Source organism: Xyrauchen texanus, chromosome 5 (genome assembly GCF_025860055.1).
Source record: "Xyrauchen texanus isolate HMW12.3.18 chromosome 5, RBS_HiC_50CHRs, whole genome shotgun sequence".
In the NCBI taxonomy this organism is placed as follows: domain Eukaryota; kingdom Metazoa; phylum Chordata; class Actinopteri; order Cypriniformes; family Catostomidae; genus Xyrauchen; species Xyrauchen texanus.
In genome coordinates, this window is record NC_068280.1 from 12117939 (window position 1) to 12132842 (window position 14904).

The following is a 14904-nucleotide window of genomic DNA, read 5'->3' on the forward strand; positions in this document are numbered from 1 at the left end:
GCTTTTTTGGAGTCACACTATGCAATACAATTGGACTGTGGATTGTGCACAGCTGTCATGTATGCGAGGGAAAAATACAGTAATTATGAATAGCAAAGATAAACAAAGAGCACATTCACGCCTACTCTTTTCTACTCTTTTTAGCTGTCTCTCTCTCAGTCATGCCCCGCCTCCAGAAAAGAAAAGTACAGTACTAAATGACGTATGAGAAACAGGAATGATGAAAAACACCTGAAAGACAGACAAGGGGACAAGGAAGAGACGAAGCAATGTTCACAAAAGGAAGTAAGTGAGAGTCCAACAGAGCAACCGGAGAAGATGCTCTGCGAAGAAGGTATCACAGTAAACAGACTTTATGAAAGGTATGTTCCAAGTCTGTCAAGGTTTACTAAGGTGCTAATTTAAATGCTACTTTTAAATTCTGGCAGTATGACAAATTTAAACCTGAAAAACCTGAAAATGTTACAGTCCTTTTAGATACAACAAAAAAAAAAAAGTCTTGACTCTTTTGAAATATCAAAAGCATTATAAAGGCATTTTAAAATTAGCTCTTGCATGTGATGTTGTAATGGAACCATGCAGACATGTTTTTATATAATATAATTGTATAATATGCTACTTCAGAGATGTTACTGAATTTTCATTTTATTTAGAAAAATAAATTAAAACCTATATATAAAATGGTTAGAGTTTGTAAGTAAGGCTTTCATTTAGGCTTTTTTTTTTTTACATAGTTTTGAAATATACAAAGGAGCAAAAAGTGGTAATATAATATTAAAAAGTATGTATCTGTCATAACCAAGTGCTATTTTGATAAAATATTTTGCTTCTAGATCCTACACTGCCTGGCCCAATTTTTTTTTTTAAATCACGATTGGATTTAAATAAACAGATACTTAAGAGCCTATGATTGCTCATTATGTGAGTGATTAATATGTTTCAGCTGGCAGTTATTTTAATCCTAACTGTTTCAGAGTGTACCTTCTCATTTCTTAAACAACCAGGTCAAAGTATTCACTATGTAATGAATATAATGTCTTGCCATTATTGTGAAATATATCTGTAGTATTGTGTACTATGTATACCCCAGGTTACAGTAAATAAACGTTAGTTGGTTAATGGGTAGTTACCTAAAATATTCAGTAAAAATTATTATAAATTTTACAAAAAAATACATATAATTATAAAATGTTGGAAAATGTATGTTTGTTAGATGTAAATAGTATTATTTTACCATGTAATTAAAGGTAAAAAGTTATATTATGTTTGAAAGTGCATGTATTTTTTACGGTAAATTAAAAATTACGGTAAAAAACTATAATCTGGTATAATTAGTATTCCCTGCATGACCCTTTAAATTTCATTATATTTGTTTATATTGTTTATGTACTTTGGGGTTCTGTGCTATATTTTATGTAGTTTAGTTCATGTTTATTGCATTATTTTAATTTCACATGTGTTACCCTGATGGTGTTTTGTGTTTGTGCGAGTGACACTGTGCCTACATGGTCTTTGCTCCTGGAAGGGCCACTATTGGTGAACTTTGTCATCATGTGCCTTTTTGCAATTACTACAGTGATTAACAAGATATTATAAAGTGAAAAGCAGATTTTTATAGTTCCAGAATGTTAATGTATCAAATTTATACCATTTAAAAATAAAAAGAATAATGAACCGTAAAATATACAGGCATCAAAATGATATCCCATAAAAGACAAATGGTGAAAAGACAAAAGTTAAATGGATGTAAGATTATGCTGGCGGGATGATTTGTACTCATCTTTAGTCATCATTTCCACTAAAGGCCAATTGTGATGCAAGTGTGTGATACATGCCTAGTCATTTTCCTGTTCAACACACTGTGATACCAATTTATTTCAATCTCAGTACTAAACAGCAACAATAGAAACGCCCGACCATCACCAGTTAGACAAAACCACAACTCGTCAGTGAAGAGCACTTTTTGCCAGTTCTGTCTGGTCCAGCAAAGGTGGGTTTGTGCCCATTGGCGACATTGTTGCCGGTGATGTCTGGTAAGGACCTGCCTTGCCTACAAGCCCTCAGTCCAGTCTCTCTCAACCTATTGGGGACAGTCTGAGCACTGATGGAGGGATTGTGCATTCCTGGTGTAACTCAGGCAGTTGTAGTTGCCATCCTGTACCTGTCCCGTAGGTGGGATATTTGGATGTATCGATCCTGTGCAGGTATTGTTAAATGTGGTCTGCTACTTTGAGGATGATCACCTGTCCTTCCTGTCTCCCTGAAGTGCTGTCTTAGCTGTCTCGCAGTACGGACATTGCAATTTATTGCCCTGGCCACATCTGCAGTCCTCATGCCTCCATGCAGCATGCCTAAGGCACATTCACAAAGATGAGCAGGGACCGTGGGCATGTTTCTTTTGTTGTTTTTCAGAGTCAGTAGAAAGGTCTCTTTAGTGTCCTACGTTTTTATAACTGTGACATTAATTGCCTACCATTTGTAAGCTGTTAGTGTCATAATGATCATCCCACAGGTGCATGTTCATTAATTGTTTATGGTTCATTGAACAAGCATGGAAAACATTGTTTAAACCCTTTACAATAAAGATCTGTAAAGTTATATCACAAACTATTATAATAATTCACATTGTAAACTCAATATATATTATGACAAAATTCATGTGTAAACAACATATGCATGTTTTTTATGCATTTTGACACAACAATTGCAAATGCTGCTTTGGCAAAACACATGACTAAAACCAAATTTCAACATACCTTAGATGATGTTATGGTAGAGGTCTAGGATGAATATGTTGTGGTGTGCTTCACACAAGACTGAACTAAGCCAACATAGCAACAGTATGAACCTCACAGACAGACTTTATGTGTCTTTATAAAAGAGTTTATGACTGTAAATGCAGTTAATAGAGTTTGCTTAACTCCAAACATCATATGATTATCAATAACATCCTGGTTCCTGTTTGCTTGTTGCTTCTCTCTCTCTCTCATTATTAGTAGTGCTTGCTATGGTAAGCACTGCTATTATTGCTCATACTAAAGGTTTTATATGTTTATAAAATATAATATTTTGGTGCATAACCCAAACCATGGGCTCTTTTGATTTGCACCCACAACACCAAAAAAAAAAAGAAAAAAAGATGGAAACAACAAGAAAAAAAAACATGTGTAAACAAGAAACATATTTGAAATGACAGTTGTATATTTAAAAATGGACAGACTGATCTCACACTGAATTCAAAAACAGAAGGTTGACTTTTCTTAAGCTAAACTCAGTCTGTGCTTACCGATATTCGTAACACTGCCTCGAATATCCCAAAAGGGGCATGCAAAGAGAGTTGTTTTTAGCTGTAAAAAATACATACACATGATATGAAGAGGAATGCATTTTATTAACTCTACAATCAAACTTAAATCCTATTCCTAAACCTTACCATCAGTAGAGTTGAAATATATTCTTAGTGGGGAAATTACAATTGACCCTTCGCTAATTCCCGCTTCTGACATATCCTGTCTTAGCAACTGTTGCCCTGCCGTCATTACTCTAACAAGTGTTTGCCTTTTTACAATGAGAGCCTATGGGAGTAATGTGTGTTTGAGAAAATTTAAGCAGGATTTTATAAAAAATAATAATAAAGCAAAAATGTAAACGTTGTTGCTGGGTAATTTGTAATAGTAACACGAGTTACCCAGAGAGGATACACGCAGTGTTTTCCTTTCTTTACATTTTTTTTATTAAATTAAAATCTTTAAATAAATCTGGAGAAGAGCTTGTTATGGATTAAACTCTGTCAGCCCTCATTCCCAAATAAACATATAACATCTTCAAATTAAAGCTAATAACTGAACGTTAATTTATTTATATATTGATTCAAGTCATAGTAAAAGCTATAGTAAATAAAGAGTGCACAGCATCATAGTGTGTTATGAGATGTTATAAACAGCTTGGTTTACTTACGCTAATGTTATTAGATGTCTAATCGCCATTAAATGACGTTTTTCTCTTTTCAATAGACTGTAATAATCATTTGCCTTGATTCTGATTCACAGTCTCCACAGTTTTGAATCAAATTACTGTGTAATATAACAATTTCTCTAACAAAAAACTTCAGATACATATGTATTACGATGTACCAGCCCACATATAAATATAATCCAGTCTGTTTATGAGATTATTTAGTCAACAACCATGTCGTTCACAGCAATCTCCCATTTGTTCCTATGGGGAGTTCCGCAGAGCATATAAGAGTGAGCAACCGTAACCAAGAGGGGGCGGAGCTTATAAAAGGGTAAATAACTGCCTAGTTTGAACACAGGACGAGAACACAGGGCTCCCACATTGCTGACAGAATGTACGTCTGGTCACACCACAGGAGATGGTAAATAAATTTGAACCGATGCAAAAATGTCTGATGAGAGATGCTGCTTGTCAGCATAATGGGTCGATGTCAGGGTGCTGGAACATTTGGAAGCAACATTCCGACTTCCCACATGATCATGTTGCAATGTATATAAATGTGTATTTAAAAGTATATAAAAATGTAATCTTTCATACAGCTGAGGCTGCTGTGGGCCTACCATCTGTGTACCTCAGCAGAAATTTATATTCATCAGACCAGGCTATGTTTTTCCAGTCTTTAACTGTTCAGTTTTGGTGAGCCTGTGCCCACTGCAGCCTCAGCTTTCTGTTCTTGGCTGACAGAAGTGGCACCTGTCATGGTCTTCTGCTGTTGTAGACCATCCGCCTCAAGGTTTGACAAGTTGTGCATTTTGAGATGCTATTCTGCTCAATACAATTGTACAGAGTGGATATCAGAGTTACTGTAGCCTTTCTGTCAGCTTGAAACTGTCTTGCCATTCTTTGTTGACCTCTCTCATTAACATGGCAATTTCATCCGCATGAAATGCCACTCAATGGAGGTTTCTTGTTTTTGGCACCATTCTGAGTAAACGCTAGCGACTGTTGTATGTGAAAATCCAAGGAGATCAGCAGTTACAGAAATACTAAAACCAGCCCATCTGGCACCAACAATCATCCATGTGATTATCTAATCAGTGAATTGCGTGTGCTTCATTTTAGAACATTGCAAAAAAAGTTTATTAATCAATTTCTCTCTCTTTTTTGTCACAGAAATGACTTCGTCGTTCCCTCCTAATTCTTCCCTCAGTCCATCATCCCCCTCAGAGCTCCACTGTCCCCTTCTGCAGACAATGGTCTCTCACACACTGAACAACGACACTCGTGTGAATCTGGCGGTGGTCAGCGTGCATGGGGTGGTGTCCTGTTTGGGGATCCTGGAAAACAGCCTGGTGCTGTGGGTGCTCGGCTGCCGTCTTCGTCGAAAGACAGTTGCAGCAGTGTGGGTTCTAAATTTGGCGCTGTCAGATTTCCTTACCACTCTAACCCTTCCACTTTTCACTTATTACCTACTGATGGGTCACAGCTGGGAGCTGGGAGCCCCGCTGTGCGCTGCCCAGGCCTCCATCTTTTTCCTCAACATGTTTGTTTCTGCCTTCCTGTTGGCTGTGATATCGCTGGACCGATGCTTGTTAGTGACCAAGCCGGTGTGGACTCAGAACCGGCGCACTGTGTCTGCAGCATGGAAGATCTGTGCCCTGGGATGGTTGTGGGCTGCAGTTAATGCATTTCCGTATTTCATGTTCCGTTCTGTTGTGGTTAAAGAGGATGGCCGTAAACTCTGCTACCATAATTTTGCACTCTATTCCTCTCCAAGCACACTGCATAAAGATTGCAAGGTGCGGCAGGCAGCGACTGCAGTGTCCAAGGTGTTGTTGACTTTTGTTGTGCCACTGGTGGTCATTGCCGTCAGTTATGCTTCCTTTGCTCTAAAGCTGCAAGCTCGAAGAAAAAGGCTGAAGAGTAGGCGGCCAGGAGTGACCAATGCTAAAAAGAGTGCATCCAAATTTTTCCGCAGCCTCTCCACTTCTTCTACATCAGCTGGAGAAAATGCAGCTCGACTCTCGCAAGGTTTTACAAAGATGGTTGTCTCTGTGATAGCAACTTTTATTCTCTGTTGGGTGCCCTACCATGTCTTCTGCCTGCTCGAGGTGGCAGCTCAGTACATGCCACAGATCGTGATGCTAGTCGAGGTGTACTTGCCAGTGGCAACAACATTTGCATTCCTGAACCCTGTTCTCAACCCGATAATATACACCTTCAGCTGTCCGCACTTCTGCACACGGATCCGGCAGAGTCTAGAGGCAGTGTTCGAGGGGTTGGTGGAGGAAGCTGGACCATTAGTGTTGGCTACAGGGAGGATTAGGAGAAAAGGCCCATTGTCCCCAAATTCAGTCAGCACTCCCACCACCCCCAGCATCCCTCGCATCCAATGCGACTCCCAGGGTTCCAGCAACCTCTTCAGCTTTAAAAGGTGCCCCGCAAAAGAGGGAGAGTGTGAAGATAAAATGTGACATTTACTGAAAGATTTAAAAGATTTGGATTCCTCTCCTTGGAGAACCTCAAGTTCCCTGTGAAACTTAGTCTTTATTTTGGCAAGAACTCCATCAATGTTTCCTTCAGTAACCTTATCATTAGGGAAATGTTTTGATGCACTTGAAATAAACATTGAACATAAACATGATTGAGAATATTTTAAATGGTGCCTGAGGGTTCTTCAGAGGTTTTCGGCAGTGTGGCATCTAAGGAAATCCAAATGTTTTTTTACAGTGTATATACAACATATATCTCTGATGTGAAATAAAATATTCTTTCACTCTCGAGTACACCTCTGACTGTTCATGACTGATGTTTTTGAGAGGACTATTGTTCACCAACTAGTGGTCAAAATCATAGAATGGTCCTATAAGACTTTATTTGTCTTTTTGTCTTACTCTCTCTTCCTTTTTCGCCCACTGGGTTTGATTTAAGCCATAGTCATGCTGGATTACCTCTGAGGTTGTTGTGATTTTGTGAATATTAAAGAGAATGTTCTTCTAGTAAAAAAAAATGGGACTAAAAACAAAAATCCCACAATCACAGACAAAGCAACATGGCCCGTATTCCTATCTCACCTCTTTCACATTGCTCAGATTAAACCTTACCACACATACATACTATATACAACATCACTGCTTAGATTAACCTAACCCAGACCACACATACACACAGACAACATTACTAAAACAACATTTGTATTCTCACCAGTATTTGCAGTTTCACAACAATGTACACACAGGCATACACATAGACTTTAGCCAAAGAGTGTCTGCATGGAAAAGTGAATATCTAGAGGTTCAGATCAATACAGCATGTGTTAAAAAAAAAGACCACAACGATTGTATTCTCTTTATTGCTTTTTAACTCTAAAATACTGTAAAATATTAAAATAAAATCTATATGACATAACAGTAAGACTTTGCTTTACCATTTTTATATCTTATAACAAAGTTTACTGCACGCTTGTATTGTAAATGATAGCACAACTGGAGCTCACAAAATTTTCTTTGTTTCAAAATTGTAAAACCCTAAAACGTTGTTATTTCCAAGTTAAATAAACGAAAGCCAAGATATTTAATGTGGTATCAGACTTGAACTGTACAGAAATGTACACTGTACATGTGTACCCAATGAGTGATCCAGTTTTCATAAGTAGCAGTAGAAAAAAACTGGTAGGAACTGGTAAACGGGCAGAACATGGAATGAAAAGACAGAATAGTTCATGTTTTTAGCTCTGAATGTTTCAAGTGACATTTGAGTAAGCTTTATAACTGTTATTGTACAAAAACAGATGCATATAGTGGTATTAAACTCCATGCGTCACTAGCAGCTTGTAGATGCCTTTCCGAGTGCTTTAATGTGGACATGAGGACAAGGACCCAAGCTAATCTGTCTGTCTGTCTGGCTGTCTATCTACAGTATCTATCTATCTAACCATTTAGTGGAAAAAAACCCCTCAGTTTGTTAATTTCCTCTTAATTTCTAGCTTAGTTTAAACTATGTGAACATACCCACTTTTCTGTGTCCTCTAATACTCAGCCATATTAATTTCTGTGCTCTACAATGGCTCCTATTAATTTAAGCTGCACTAGAAATACTTAATTATTTCATTGGTCTTATCAGATTATCAATTGAATGTGACACTAGCATCTATGTGGGTGTGACAGAAGGTCCTTGAGATCAGAACTAAGTGTACAATGCAGATCATGGAGGCCAGTTGCCTCAGTGGATTTTCTTCTTTTGGTCTTACATAACATTATTGTTTACGTGTGGGCCATATGTAATTTCTTTACCTCTTAACACCTCTGATCAAAAGCTTTGCTATGGAAAGTGAGTCTTAACTCCACTTATTTAAACTGCTGCTTGTCATGACACCTGGTCCCTAATTCAACACAGACTTCTGTAGATGGATCTAGAAGGTTGTTTGGGTAGTACACATGATAATAATTTTTCTTGTAGATGATCAGCATTTCCCTTACGGTACAAAAATATATGTGTGAATATATTGGAAAATATAATGTGATATATTAAATAATATATTTTCATATATGGGAATTTAGTGCATATATTTTTCAATATTCTGTATATAGTGTATATGTATATATATATACACACACACACACACACACACACACACACACACATTTATCTATGTATATATAAATATATATTTATTACATATATGGATTTATATTTCAGTATATATTTTTCTCAGAATTGTGCACATATATATCACATGCATGTTCCCATATATATGTTAAAATATAGTGCATATATGTTCAGATATGTTTATACTCAATATGTGTATATATTTACAAATATATAATTACATAAATATTCACATATATGGATATATATTACAGAATATATTTCCTCAGAATTTTGTACATATTGCTCATACATATTCCCATATAAATGTGACTATATCACACTACTATTTTTCATCACGTGCACATTTATATATTATGAAGTGTATTATATTATTAATATATTGTCACAATATATGAAAAGTGGCAATTCCTTATGTATTACTCAGTATATTGTAATATATTAACACAATGTATTATTCTATATAATTATGAATATACTGAAAATGATTTAATATATTGAGCCTTAATATATAAGGAAATATATTTTCTTTGCATAAGGGTTGGCTGCAGCAAAAACTACAGATTTTGTCTAAAACAATATGATTTATTCACAGTTTTTAAGCAATATTAGCAGTGTATTTAAAATGTAAAATTGTCTTGTGACACATGGTGTTATTATCATGAACATCAAAATGGATAATATAGCTAGAAATACCACACCAAAAAAACAATGACATTATCTTATTGGGTCTATATTCACAAATGTCAAATGTAAAAAAATAAAATAAAATAAAAAAATCTTCCAATTCCAATTTCTAAAAGATTCCAATTACTGAGTCAAACAGTGACTCAAAAAATTAATTGTATATCTTTCTTTTTGAGTATGACTGACAGATTAGATGAACATGCTCCTCCCAAACATAAATTTAGAATACCATTTAACCTTAATCTTGATTTATTTATTTTTTTCAGTTAATGTCTGCATTATTATATTTGTCAGTGAAGCATAAATGTGTGTGTAAATGTAAATAAATTGTGTTGGTGGGAATAGAGGATGAAAAATTACAGACAAGAATATGAATGTGTAAGAGGATTTTGAGACAGGATAAAGGATTAAATCAGATGTAAAACAGGAGAAAGAATGAACGATGAAACAATTTTCCTTACACAAAAATAGCAACAACAACCACACAAGCAAAAGCAATGAATAGCATAAAGAGGAGCTGCCTGTTTTATTGTATTCTTGCTTACGAATTCACTGTTAAAGGTAAGTCAGAGTAAAGTTAAAAATATCTGCCATATTAATTTCACCTAATGCACCTAGCTGAGGGGGAGGAGATGGAGAACCTACATATGAATGAGAGTTTGAGAGTGAGAGTGAGAGCGAGAGAGAGAGAGAGAGAGAGAGAGAGAGAGAGAAGTGAGTGATGTTCAGGAGATTGAAATCCTCAATGCAATTTACTGCTACAGAATCTAAACAGAGAGTGGGATTATTTTATGCCCATGTCAGAGGAAAATGTCAATGGAAGCAGGCAGCATGGAAACTATTGAGATCCCCCAAGACAAGATTGTCAAAAAGGTAAGTGACCTTTGAACTGGCATGCATGCTTATATGTTTTATATGCAGAGATCGAAATGGCATACTACCATACTACTCCTACTACTGTATTTCTGCAGTATATTGATATGTGGTTGAGCACAACTAAATTAATTGGAAATGTACAATGTGACAGATTGGCCATAAAATATGTGTAAATGAACAAGGACTTCCATATGGGGTTGTGCGCCATTCAGATCTGAATTAAGAATGCCTTTTAAAATCTAGTTCAAATACTGAGTTTGAATTGAGGTAGCAAACATCACACAAAATTTCAACTCAAACGTTAATTTAAGGAAGTAGAAATGTAATTGAAATTCAAAGAAAATCAACTGCATTAATTAATTTTAACAGTTTTTTAATTGAAAGTTTTTTAAGACACATTTTAAATGTTGGCTTGACAAAGCCTTGTTTAGCAAAGCCTTTATTTAAAAGTTTGAAGGTTTTATAGACTTTACAGACAGACACATCAGATGTATCTGAGGTTCTGATAGCTGTTTTGCTTCTTACTCTAAATTTAGGGATCCTTTAGGAAGAAGATAGAGAAGCTGAGAAGATGGAGCACCTCCTCAGGTGGGAGCTTCAAACGCCCACCCAAAACCAAGGCCCTCAGCCTGAACTCGCCGACTGACCCTGAGGAGGAACCCTTCAGATGCGAGATGGAGCGCAGGAAACTCAGACCCATGGTGGCATCTGTCTTTGGTCAGGTAAGAACTGTGTTTTGTTATTCATTCATACACAGTTGTTGGGTTGTGCAGAGGTGATCTGTGTTAACTGCAAAATTATGAGAGTTGTTGTATCTTCACTCATGGTCACTTTTAATTTACCCTTTTTTTTGGCTTGCTGAAGGAACGTGGATTATTTATGATTCAGTGGAAGATGTCTCTCATATTAGAGAGGAGTAAGAGCATTTGAGTGAAAGGGTATTTGCTAATATGTTTCTTTATATACTGTATACCTAGCCCTTATAAACACCCATGCAAATACACAAACTAGAAAACAACAACATGCTTTTACAATGTGCATAAATTTGCATTTAAGATGTCAATGAGTAAACTTATTACACAATTCTGAAATAGGCAGGAAATGAAAGTTGCCCTAGTATGTTGTACTGCAAGCAAGTGGTTCACAGCTACTTAAGTATATACAGTACTTTGACAGGCTGGTATTCGACTGTATGCAGACATGGAGCTCAAAACCAAAGTAAAAATAGTATACTTTGCGCTTAAAAGCAAATAATAAAATGCAACTATTCCCATATACAGTATAATAATAATCAGGATTGCAAAATAAACAACTTTTAACAGTAGGGAGAAAATGATACTCGTATTGTTTGTTGTTGACAAGAAAGGCTGCGCATCCTATCAAACTCTATGCTATTTTGGTGCAAATTAAAAGTCGATCGATATGAAATTTTGCCGATACTGATAACAAAGGTGGTGGAGAAGTCAGATAACTGTTAAATTTGCAGGTAGTTGTAAAATAGATTTATAGAATGTTAAAACATTTCTTAGTCTTTCCTTACTTTGATGGGCACAGACATAGTAGCTAAAAGAGTCCAAAATGAACAAAATCCCAGATGCAGTACAAGATTTGGTACATAACTTGGTATTCTTAACTATAAACAAGCTTGAAATATACATTCTTGTTTCTGGACTCTTATTTTGAAATGACAGAGACTTGGCTCCGATGCAGTGCTCTACTGTATATTTAAGTGGTATTTACCAAATCAAGCTTTTTATAGCTAAATTCACCAATATATACACACACACACACACACACACACACACACACACACACACACACACACACACACACACACACACACACACACACTGGCAGCCACATTTTTGAATAATGTACTGATTTTTCTGTTTCAGAAGGACGTTGTTACTTTAATTCACCAAAGTAGCATTCAACTGATCACAAAGTATAGTCAGGACATTGCTGATGTAAAAAAGTCATTTTGATCAAATCTAGACAGGCCCCATTTCAAGCAGCCACCATTCCAACACCTTATCCTTGAGTAATCATGCTAAATTGCTAATTTGCCATTATGTCAAGCGCAGTTGAAAGCTATTTGGTTCATTAAATGAAGTTTAAAATTGTCTTTGTGTTTGTTTTTGAGTTGCCACAGTATGCAATAGACTGGCATGTTTTAAGGTCTATGTTAGGTCAAAATGGCAAAAGAAAAAAGAAACAACTTTCTCTAAAAACTCATCTGTCAATCATTGTTTTGAGGAATGAAGGCTATACAATCCGTGAAATTGCCAAACAACTGAAGATTTCATACAAAGGTGTACACTACAGTCTTCAAAGACAAAGGACAACTGGCTCTAACAAGGACAGAAAGAGATGTGGAAGGCCAAATGTACAACTAAACAAGGGATATGTACATCAGAGTCTATAGTTTGAGAAATAGATGCCTCACATGTCAGCTGACAGCTTCATTGAATTCTACCTGCTCAACACCAGTTTCATTTACAACAGTAAAGAGAAGACTCATGGGTGCAGGCCTTGTGGGAAGAATTGCAAAGAAAAAGCCACGTTTGAAACAGAAAAACAAAAAGAAAAGGTTAGAGTGGGCAAAGAAACAGACATTGGACAACAGATAATTGGAAAATAGTGTTATGTATTTTAAACTAATTGAGCTTTTGTGGGATCAGCTAGACTGTAAGGTGCGTGAGAAGTGCCCAACAAGACAGCCACATCTATGGCAAGTGCTACAGGAAGTGTGGGGTGAAATGTTACCTGAGTATCTGGACAAACTGACAGCTAGAATGACAAGGATCTGCAAGGCTGTCATTGCTGCACAAGGATAATTATTTTTAATGCGAACTCCTTGAAGTTGTTTAAGAAGAACACTGAGGAATTAAAATAATAATAAAAAAATAAATTGTCTTAGATTTTTGCAATTAATCGATAGTTCCAAAAAGCAACTATTGTCACTGATTAATCGGTAAACCCAATATATACAGTACAGTATGTCTACCTTTAGTGTAAATTTATCTGGCTAATTTGGCCAATATATAGTACTAATACAATATTTGGCCTAGTGATTGCTCCATGTGTTTGGCTGGTAAATCACATTTCTACTGTTGTTTATGCATGTACAAAATTGCCAATTTTCTAATTCTGCCTTTGTCATGTTAATAATCCTTGAAAAGGTCAGTAAATATAGAGATCCAGTACAGAAAACAGGTCACACTGTGGCAGTACAATGGTTAAGTGATGGTATCAGATGGTAATTCCATGGAACTTTGTGTATACCATGGTCAAAACTGGTACAATGGTACCATCACTTTACCATGGTATTTCCATGGCACTCCAATACACATGGTAAAGCAATGGTACTTTGGGTATTGTAATTGATTTCATGTATTGTTAGTGTTTTCATACTCTTTTGGTTGGAAAATATCTTTACCTTCAGTACAGAGGCTCATGCTACTCTTCACGATCCACGCACAACTTACCATGCACCCCATTGAGAGCGAGAGCCATTAATCATGACCACGAGGAGGTTACCCCATGTGACTGTACCCTCCCTAGAAACCGGGCCAATTTGGCTGCTTAGGAGACCTGGCTGGAGTTACTCCACACACCCTGGGTTTGAACTCGCAACTCCAGGGGTGGTAGTCATCGTCAATACTCGCTGAGCTACCCAGGTCCCCCCATCCAGCATTCTAATGTATCACGTTACTGTTTTACTAAGTAAGAAACTGCTTCAAATGATTCAGCATGTGAGTGAGCTCACCTTTAAAAAAATTTGAGTTAATTGCAAATTCGCCACTAATCATTTTCACATGCAAATAAGCTTTGTGGCAAACTTGTGGCAAATTGTCCATTGTTGCAAAAGGTTCCCTCCGATTGGAGAACTGTTTTGCTAACCCATCTGATCAATTCATTGTTAAAAAAAACAAAAACTCAAAAGACGGATTCACGCACAAATCGGAAATTGCTTGATCTGGATCTAAACACTATGAAGCCCAGGAAAGAACGGGTTTCAGTTCACAAGTTTTCTTGTGGCCATGTCATATTAACTCGTGTGAACATAGATGACATAGTAACTCTAGTGAACATGATAATATGTGCACAGCAGAAATGTACTAGAGCTCATTCCCCAGAGTCTAGCAACACGCCTGGATTTCCCAAAATATGTTTATGTATGTTTCTGAAAGAGTGTCTCTAACTGTAAATTTACTGATATTACTGCGTAGGTAAAAACTTAACATAATAAAATTATTGATATTATTGTTTGAATTAATTATATGCTGTTCATGTTCATTTCCGTGAACTATAGTTTATTTTCAGAATAAAATGCCCTGTCCTTATCGACCTGCGACTCAGCTTTACTCATTATATTGAACTTTCCCTTACTGTACCCAACATACTCTATATGAAACTTAATTATATGGCTTTAAAAAAACAATAACAACATGAATGGTTCGCATTTCATAAAATGAATGGATTTGAACTTGTGTTACCAAACATAATGACTGGTATTCATGCCATGTAGCTTTCCATTATATCTATTTATCTCACTTTTCACTTACTTTTCAAACCCCTCCTCTAAGTCTGTAGTAGTCTGTAAAGTCTTCTTGTTCACAGAGTTGTGATTCTACCCTTGACCTCTATAACGTCTATCTGACACTGACATTCTCAGTCCCTCGCAGCTCTTAAGTGCTTAGACATGAATGATGCCTATATTCATATGGTAAGCTGTGTATTCAATGTTGTACTCATTCACCTTCTGTCTTTTAT

The 14904-nt window shown here is 36.3% G+C and overlaps 2 protein-coding genes across 2 annotated transcripts in view; both read left to right on the forward strand.

The window, feature by feature from the left end:
• The first annotated feature begins 213 nt into the window (after positions 1-213).
• LOC127643836 (prostaglandin D2 receptor 2) lies at positions 214-7205 on the forward strand. Its single transcript, XM_052126746.1, has 2 exons — positions 214-362; positions 5131-7205. The coding sequence occupies exons 1-2, from the start codon at positions 356-358 to the stop codon at positions 6429-6431; spliced, it is 1308 nt and encodes a 435-aa protein (XP_051982706.1). The 5' UTR covers positions 214-355; the 3' UTR covers positions 6432-7205.
• Positions 7206-10027: 2822 nt separating this feature from the next.
• Positions 10028-14904, forward strand: part of cabp2a (calcium binding protein 2a) — a 42835-nt gene continuing 37958 nt past the window's right edge. Inside the window, exons 1-2 of the mRNA XM_052126758.1 lie at positions 10028-10125; positions 10665-10850. Coding sequence (XP_051982718.1) covers positions 10063-10125; positions 10665-10850 — 249 coding nt within the window. The 5' untranslated portion in view covers positions 10028-10062. The remainder of the gene's footprint in view (positions 10126-10664; positions 10851-14904) is intronic.